This window comes from Ipomoea nil, unplaced genomic scaffold, assembly GCF_001879475.1.
Source record: "Ipomoea nil cultivar Tokyo-kokei standard unplaced genomic scaffold, Asagao_1.1 scaffold0202, whole genome shotgun sequence".
NCBI classification, from domain to species: domain Eukaryota; kingdom Viridiplantae; phylum Streptophyta; class Magnoliopsida; order Solanales; family Convolvulaceae; genus Ipomoea; species Ipomoea nil.
Window position 1 is genome coordinate 194887 of NW_017616630.1, and position 9936 is coordinate 204822.

General features: G+C 40.0%; 1 protein-coding gene across 1 annotated transcript; it reads left to right on the top strand.

Moving 5' to 3' along the window:
* Positions 1-7728: 7728 nt before the first annotated feature.
* LOC109189893 (uncharacterized mitochondrial protein AtMg00810-like) lies at positions 7729-8514 on the top strand. Its single transcript, XM_019340518.1, has one exon. The coding sequence runs from the start codon at positions 7729-7731 to the stop codon at positions 8512-8514; it is 786 nt and encodes a 261-aa protein (XP_019196063.1).
* The last annotated feature ends 1422 nt before the right edge of the window (positions 8515-9936 follow it).

Below are 9936 nucleotides of genomic sequence, written 5' to 3' on the forward strand. Positions count from 1 at the left end.
TTTTTGAGGTGGTTTTTTGGGTAGTTATTTCGGCAGTCCAAAATTTGGGTTGAAGGGGATGGGTTTTTGGTTGTGAGGGATTTTGAGGTTAATGGTGAGGATGGGTGATGGGTATTTATGTGTAGAAGAGATATATGTAGAGGATTTGGGATGGGTTGGGTAGGATTGGAAGATTTTAGAGCTTCTTCTCTTCTTCTTGCATTCGGCCGGCGGTGAGAATGAGGGAGATGGAAGTTGATCTTCTTTCTTCCTCTTCTCTCATTGGAGGCAAAATAAATGCCTAGGTAAAATTACCATCTTGCCCTTTAGTGGATAGAAAGAGATTGTAGAACAATTGAGGGCAACTTCGAACTTTCACTGATTTAAATTTGCCAACTCAGATTTTAATACTCCATTTGTAGGTACATGGCGCCAAAAATTAAGCTTCAATTAACTGCCACTTGTAGATGTTGATGGAGCAAAAATTTCTTTGACACATAATTGTTAGTGCAATAAATATATTCACGCTAACAATTTAATTTTAAGATCGGATAAATCTAAGAAAATATGAGCGACCGATAAATTCAATCAGACAGATAAGTGCAAGTTCCAAAAAAAATGATGCTAGATTTATTTCTAATTTTAAATAAAATCACATCAATTGACTTAAGCAGGTCAAAATTAAATAAAGCTGTTGAGCACATAATCCATGCTGACTTTACAACTTGCATGCACTGTATCACTTTCAATTTGCAACTTAGCTCAGTATCATGCATATTCCCCCTAAACCATATATGCACTTAATCCACTATCATGACATATTCCCCCTAAATTATATCCTTTACATAATTAACAACAATTTCTACGTACCCAAATTCATAAGATAAAATTACTAACATGTACACAAATAAATTGTAACACATTACTCAAATTAAATCACGTAGAACACATAGGTAACAAATTTCATGCAATTTCATGCAAAGCACGTACGCACAATTTTTAATTTAAGAGTTTCGAAATACTTAACTCATTTCGATCATTCCCATTTCGTGCCTTAGAGTTGCAAAACGAGATTCACACAACTGTTTTGTGAGAATGTCGGCAATTTGATTTTCTGTGGGAACGTGAACGATCTTTAAATCTTTCTTCTCGACGTGGTCTCGTATGAAATGATGCCTTTGGTTCACGAGTGAAGCACTGGGTTTTGGGTTATTGCAATCGCGCTAGTATTATCACATAAAATACTAACATTTTCGCACTTAATCCCATAGTCCAACAATTGTTGCTTTATCCATAAAATTTGTGCACAACAACTCCCAGCTGCAATATATTCGGCTTCAGCAGTGCTCGTAGCTATGGAGTTTTGTTTCTTGCTAAACCAAGAGACCAATCTTCCCCCTAAGAACTGGTATGTCCCTGAGGTACTTTTTCGGTCTATTTTACACCCTGCAAAATCTGCATCTGAATAACCAGTTAGTGTAAAATCTCCTTCTTTGGGATACCATAATCCCACGTTGATTGTTCCCTTTAGATATCGAATTATCTTCTTCGCTGCAATCAGATGACTCTCTTTACGCTTCGATTGAAATCTCGCGCATACTCCGACTGAGTAAGATATGTCTGGTCTACTCGCGGTTAGATATAGCAGCAATCCAATCATCCCTCGATACATCGTTTGATCAACGTCTTTGCCTTCGTCATCTTTGTCCAATTTTTGAGAAGTGCTCATGGGAATTTTGACTGAGGATTTTCTATCTAGCCCAAATTTCTTTATAAGATCTTTTGTATATTTTGCTTGATTCACGAAAATTCCTTCCTTGAGCTGTTTGACTTGTAATCCCAAAAAGTAGTTCAATTCTCTCATCATGCTCATTTCGAATCTGTTCTGCATAAGCTTAGAGAATTTCTCACACAAAGAAATATTAGTGCTTCCAAAAATAATATCATCAACATAAATTTGCACTAATAAAATGTGACCATTTTCTTGAATTCTAAAGATGGTTTTATCGACTAGGCCCTTGGTGAATCCACAACCAATTAGGAATGTTGACAAGGTATCGTACCAAGCTCGCGGAGCTTGTTTCAACCCATACAACGCCTTCTTGAGTTTGTAGACTTGATCACCAATGCCTTTTACCTCAAATCCGGGTGGTTGCTCGACGTAAACTTCTTCTTCAAGTAAGCCATTAAGAAATGCGCTCTTTACATCCATTTGGTATACTGTGAACTTCTTGTAGGCTGCATATGCTAGGAAAATTCTTATTGCTTCGAGTCGTGCGACGGGGGCAAATGTCTCATCAAAATCTATGCCTTCTTCTTGCGAGTACCCCTTTGCGACTAATCTTGCTTTATTCCTAACAATAACGCCATCTTCGTTTGCTTTGTTCCTAAAGACCCATTTGGTGCCGATTACATTTTGGTGCGTTGGTTTTGGAACAAGTTCCCAATTATCGTTGCGCTTGAATTGATCTAATTCTTCTTGCATTGCATCTATCCAACTTGGATCGGCTAGAGCTTCATCAATTTCTTTTGGTTCAAGTTGTGATAGAAAACATGAGAACATTGCATCTTGTTGGTCCCTTGTAGATGATCGTGTTTTAACTCCGTCTCTCGGATTTCCAATGACTAAGTCATGTGGGTGATTTCTTAGCCATTTTCGATTTGGTTGAAAACTCATTGGATTCTCAGAGTTTCCTTCTTGTTGAAATACCACTTGTTGAATTTCATCTTGTTGTAAATTGTTGACAGGTATTTCTTTGGATTCATCTACTGGGTTTTCTTGAATTTCGGGTGCAACTTCAGGTGCGGTCACGGTTGGTACTTCACGTGCCACAATGGGTATTGTCTCCAATTGATGAGTACCCATGTCACTTGTTTCTTCTATCTCCCGCAACACATTTTCTTCAAAGATATTGTTAGAATTATTTAAATTTGAGTTACCTCCCTTATCTTTGACTTCTTTGTTGTTGCTTTCATCGAACACAACATGGATTGATTATTCTACCACCATTGTTGATTTATTGAAAATTCTGTACGCCTTGCTGGTAGATGAATATCCCAAGAATATTCCTTCGTTCGCACGTTCATCAAAAGCCTTTAAATAAGACTTTCCATTAACAAGTACAAAACATTTACATCCAAACGTATGGAAATAAGTGAGGTTGGGTTTCCTCCCTTTCCATAATTCGTATGGTGTTTTGTTATATGACTTGTGGATTAGACTGCGACTTTGAGTATAGCACGCCGTATTGATAGCTTCTGCCCAAAATCTTTTTGGTAGATCGGCGGCTGATATCATGACACGTCCAGCTTCTTTGAGTGTCCTGTTTCTTCTTTCAGCTACTCCATTTTGTTGCGGCGTTCGTGCGGCAGATAGTTGGTGTAGAATCCCTTGTGAATTGCAATAGGATTGAATCACGCCATTCACGAATTCGGTTCCACGATCGGTTTGAATTGTTGCAATCTTCATGTCTTTTACGACTTGTAGTTGCTTTAGTAGCTCCGGTAACTGCGATTCAACTTCGTTCTTCTTCTTTATGAATAACGTCCAAGTGTACCTGGAAAAATTATCAACAACAACCAAAGTGTATTTCTTACCACTTATACTTACTGGGTCTACTGGACCAAATAAATCCATGTGCAGTAGACTTAGAGGTCTTGATGTTGACTCTTGAGCTTTGGATTTGAATGATGACTTGATTTGTTTTCCCTTCTGGCATGCATCGCATATTTGATCCTTTTTGAATGCAATGTTGGGCAATCCATCGACTAGCTTATTTTGTGCAAGCTTATTGATGGTTTTGAAATTTAGATGATTTAGCCTTCTGTGTCATTTCCAACTTGCTTCATTTGAATTGCTTGCCATCAAACATATAGAGTCCTTCGTTGTACTCCAATCAACAACATACATATTTTTCTTTCTCGATCCGGCTAGTACAACTTCCTTCGTAGATTCGTCTTTGACTTGACATTTATCTTTGAAAAATTCTACGAGATAGCCTTTGTCGCAAAATTGGCTTGTGCTAAACAAATTGAACTTTAATCCTTCGACAAATGAAACATCTTCAATTCGTAAGACATTCTTCACAATTGTTCCGGTGTCTTTTGTTGTTCCATATCAATCGTTTCCTCCAAAAACTACTTTTGGTCCTCCGATACTTTTGAACTCAACTAGACTAGCTTTATTGCCGGTCATGTGTCGAGAGCATCCGCTATCGAAATACCAAATTTCCTACAATAAGATTAATTATTCTTAGGTACCCACATTTGTTTGGGTCCTTTTGTGTTAGTAATTTTTGGCATCCAAATCCACCTAGATCCCATTGATCCAAGAGTAGGTGATTTGTAACCATTAAAAACTTTATAATCATAACGCACTTTCGAATAACGATTCGGTGCGGGTTGGGAAGCTGATAGTTGCTTGATTCTATGAAATAGAGCAAATCTGGACTTGGTCCATGGTTTGTCTTCAAGCGGCCAATCTTCTTCTGAGGGATATAATCTCCCAGCCCCAATTCTTGGAATTCTTCCCATTTTCCTATGAGGTTTTATTGCACTAGACTCGTTGGTTCTCCTTTGAGATACAAATTTTTGCCTTTTCAAATTGTGTTGCCTTACCAAGATATTATCATGATGATTCGGCCTTGCAACATTTTTCTGAGCATTAATTTTGTTTCCAACTCCTTGTCTCATTGTGCTATGTTGACTTTTCACAAATTTTACCACTGGAACTTTATTTATTAAAGTAGTAGTAGAATTAGTCAACTTTTGAGGGGTTTCAGAACATGATGGATCGTAGCCTAGTCCGGCTTTATCTCCAGCGGGTTTTTGCATGTTTACCATTTTATCCATTATTTTGGATGAATGCGTAAATGATGCGATTATTTCCCGAAGGTTATGTTCTTGAACCTCTCTTGCTTTGCACTCTTCTTGAAGTCGAATATTTTCGGCTTTCAATTTACTCATTTCATTTAGAGCATTTTGCAATTTTTGTGCCATTTCTTCCTTTTCAAGGATTAACGTATTATTGCGCTCTTTGATTTGAGTATGAGTGGCCATGACTTTTTGACAATCTTCCATAAGACTTTGAAATGATTCTTGAGTCTCGAAAGAGGTGTCAACGGAACTAAAGGAACTAAAAGAACTAGAAGATACCTCTTCGTCGATTTCGCGCGCCATTAAACATTCCTCATGTTCGGATGTCTTGCCAACTAAGCATAGAAGCGCCGTATCTTCTTGTGATGAATCACTTTCGTCACTGGATGATTCTTCGGATTCGCTTGCTTCTAGCGAATCACTTATCAAAGCTTTTCGTTTATCCTTCTTGAATCTCTTTTCCTTCGACTTGTATTCTTCCTGCGAAGGGTTAGTAGCATTCGAATTTTTGCTTACCTTGGGGTGTGGACATTCTGCCATAAAGTGTCCAGGCTTTCTACAATTGTAACACGCATTTGTGTTATCTTCGACTTGTTCTTTCCTTGGTCTTCTAAACGAGCTTCCTTGTGGTGAACTCTTGAATTTGTTCTTTCGCATGAACTTTTTGAATTTCCTAACAAATAAGGAAAATTGTTCGTCAGATGAAAAATCATTATTTCCTACTGACCTTGATGTAGACGGTTGATCGGCCATTAGTGCGGATGTTCGTTCATCGCGTTCTTCTTCAATTCGTGTCTTCATCTCGAACTCGTACACCTTGAGATCACTAAAGAGTTTATCCGTAGATAACGTCTTTAGATCTCTATGATCTCGCATCGCGGTTACTTTCATGTCCCAATTAGAAGGTAGTCCACGCAATACTTTGAGTGATATTTCCTTCTGGGAGATGGTTTTGCCAAGATCACTTATTTCTCCAAGAATCTTGACTATGCGTGCTTCCATATCGGTAATACTTTCGTTAGAAAGTATTTTGAAATCTTCGAATCTTTTCATGGCGATGGTTAGCTTGTTGTCCTTTTCTTGTTCGTCGCCTTCACCGATACTAATGAGAGTATCCCATATTTCTTTTGCCGTAGTGCACTTTCGAATCTTTGGAAAGATGGTGTCATCGACCGCTTTGAACAAAATGTCCTTGGCAATGTTGTCCAAGTTATTTCGCCCTCTATCTTCACTAGTCCACTCCATTTTTGGCTTTGGAACATATTGTGGAGCATTTGGATCTCGTGCGGTAGCGGTATTAGCTTCCATGATCTTGATAGGGCCAGTGGTGATGACTTCCCACATTTCATCATTTAAAGCAGATAAGTGTACCTGCATACGTATTTTCCAATTATCAAATTTATCAAGTGAGAAAAGCAAATTTTGAGCAAGAACCATATCTCTCTTCATCTTGAAGTTTTGAGATATATCAAGCAATCATGAAATGACTCAAATAGACAACTGCTCTGATACCACTTGTTGGTCCCGAAAGGGTGGCGAGAAGTCTAGGGGGGGGTGAATAGACTTCTATAACTTTTCAAGCATTTCTCAAGCATACAACACTTTGGTAATTTCAACTCTAAGTAACAAGCATAAACAAGTTAATCAACTTAGAGTGTGCACAGCGGAATAAGTAGCGATAAAGTGTTATGCTTTGATTGTGTAGTGCTCAAAGAGAGATTCTATACATGCAACACGTTAGAAACACTTGATATAGATTAGGGATGATGTATGTAAAATTTCACTTGCATGCAATCGAGGGAACTATCAAACCCAGGCAGTGTTAGTATTATTATTATTGTTATATTATATTCATGTAATATAGTTGTGTAATATGTGGTGTGTAGTGAGTCTAGTCTATTAGTCAGGGCAGTTAGAGAATAGTTATTTAGATATCTTTTGTATTCCTATTCTCTGGTTAATCTACGAAGAATTATCTCTAATCTGGTATCAGAGCCTTCAATTCCGGACAGAGACCCCTGATTATGTACAGGTTCTGCTCCATGAGCGACAATGGACGCCCGGCCTGGATGAGTGACTCGACAAGGACTCCGGCACGCACGATGTAGTCGGCGATGGTGGCGTTGCCCTGTCGAAGCTGCTGGAACTGCCCAAGGAGGTTGATGCAGCGCGCCTCGCTGGTGGAACCAAGCGCAGACGAGATGGCAGCCCAGATGTCGGCGGAGGTATCCCGTCCGAGAGCGAGGTGTAATACCTCGTCCGACATTGCAGAGATGAGCAAAGACACTATCGTCTGGTCTTGCTTTATCCAGGCGTGGTATGCTAGATTCGGAACCAAGGACGCGGGCGTGGCCGATGTGGAACTGCCGGTAGTGGATGGCGCCGGGATCATCTCCGGTGGGCACGGGTGGCTGCCGTCTACGAAGCCGATGAGCTCCTGGCCACGAAGAAACGGAAGAAGCTACATCCTCCAAAATAGGAAATTCTTGGATGTAAGCTTCATGGTGACATAATGATGTGCACCGGTGAGAGCGTTGCCGGCAGCCGGCGTGGGTGAACCGACGGCGGAATGGGTACGCTCTGAGGAGTTGGTCGACATATTTGGGTAGGGGAGGGAGATTTCACGGTGGAGATAGGAAGAATTTGGTTGTTTCCGATAACCTGTCGTCTGATACCAGACTACCGGGACACGTGTGTTATCTACAACGGTCCCTATATGGCTTGAAACAGGCACCGAGGGCGTGGTTTAAACGGTTACATGACTTCCTATTATCTGCCGGGTTTGTTTCGTCCAAGACCGACGTATCCCTCTTTTATTATACATCAGGGGCCTCACAGGTATTCCTTCTGGTTTATGTAGACGACATAATAATGATGGGCAATGACTCTAAATTGGTCAGCACTTTGTTACACCAGCTCGCTACAGTGTTTAAGATTCGAGATCTTGGCGCACCAGGTTTCTTCTTGGGTATTGAAATGGTCACAACAGGGAATACTGTCATACTCTCACAGCGGCGTTATATGTCAGATATCCTAGGGCGGTCCGGCATGATTGATTCTAAACCACTTACCACACCTGCAGCTGTGACGAAGTTGGTAACTCCGTCCGATGAGTTATTTGATAATCCCACGCAATATCGCCGTATTGTCGGCGCGTTACAGTACTTGACTATCACGCGGCCTAATCTTGCTTTCGCTGTCAATCGTCTCTACCAGCATATGCATTCGCCCACAACGGAACATTGGGGTTTAGTAAAGCGGGTACTACGCTACATTAAGGGGACAATTGATTACGGGTTGCGTCTCACTCCGTCATCCTCATCTGACATCCACGCTTTCTCGGATTCTGATTGGGCTGGCTGTCCGATAGATCGAAAGAGTACTAGTGGGTTTGCTGTTTATCTGGGTACTAATCTTATATCTTGGCAGTCGAAGAAGCAACGTACTGTGGCTCGGTCTTCCACAGAAGCAGAGTATAAAGCCCTCGCTGATGTATCGGCCGAGGTGACATGGGTAGTCTCTTTATTACGGGAGCTTGGACTACACTCTGGGGGTCCAACAACATTGTGGTGTGATAATCTAGGATCTACCTATTTGTGTGCTAATCCCGTGTTCCACGCTAGTACAAAGCATGTGGAAATTGATTATCATTTTGTATGAGATAAAGTTGCTTCAGGAGAGTTTGTTGTCAACTATGTTTCGACCACTGATCAGCTAGCTGACATCTTCACCAAACCGCTGTCTACATCAAGGTTCTGTGCTCTGCGTGACAAGCTCAATGTTGTGTCTTCCACACCTTGTGCTTGAGGGGGTGTGTTAGTATTATTATTATTGTTATATTATATTCATGTAATATAGTTGTGTAATATGTGGTGTGTAGTGAGTCTAGTCTATTAGTCAGGGCAGTTAGAGAATAGTTATTTAGATATCTTTTGTATTCCTATTCTCTGGTTAATCTACGAAGAATTATCTCTAATCGACAGATAAAGATATGCAATAAATCGTAACGGGTTAGTTCGCAGATGATATAAGCATGCACGAAATTAAATGAGCAGTAAGTAAATAGAGAGAGAGATTTATAGTGGTTCAGAGATGGTGTAATTCTCCTAGTCCGCTCTTCTCCTTTCACTTCAAGGAGGAAATTCACTATTCTTCGATCACCAAGATACAATAGTGAATAAGTGTCCAGCGACACTTCTCCGAGTGCTTCGCACAAAGCTACACTCCACCAAGGTTTTTCGCAAGCTCCTCTTGTTACTCCGCCTTCCCGAGTACTTCGCACCAAGCTGTACTCCTACACCACGAGAACTACGCACAAAGCTACGCTCTCACTTGGTTTTCACAAGCTCCTCTTGTTACTCTGCCCTTTACAACCGAGTGCTACGCACAAAGCTACACTCAAACTAGGTTTTTCACACTCTCTAGTTACTCTACCCCTTTTCTACACTCAGTAGAAGATTTACAATGAAATACACAGATTTCTACTCTCAGACTTGAATACTATCGTATATAGCTCAATATATCACTTGATGTATGGTTGGATATTCTTCGTTGTTTGATCTCTCTTTTTCCCCATACTTGTCTTCAAGTCTGCTTGGAAAATTTATAGCTAATGAAAACTATTTGTCTGTTGATCAACTTTCGATCTCGATCGTTCATTTTGAATTGTAGTTGATCAAATAATTGTGCCAACTTGGTTTGCAAAGTCTTTTCGCCGTCTGTCAGAAGATTTGAATAATCTTGTCGTTGCTCTTCATTAATCTCACAAAGCTTTTCTTGGAATGTGTAGCCTCCAAATTTGAATTCATCTCAGGCTTGACTTTGGTTGAATTATTGATCTAATATGCCAAGTTGATCAAATAATTTATATGTTGATTCTTGCTTATCTGATATGCCAAGTTGATCAAATAATTTATATGCTGATTCTTGCTTGAGTATTTAAAAGATTTCCTTCGTGTATATGCGGGTTTCTCAAAAAACATTCTGTCTAACAATTGTATCATGATGATGTCATAGCTTGTTTGGTGATGTCATATCCCGATTGTATATCATGTCCATCTTGTATATCATGAACTAGTATCA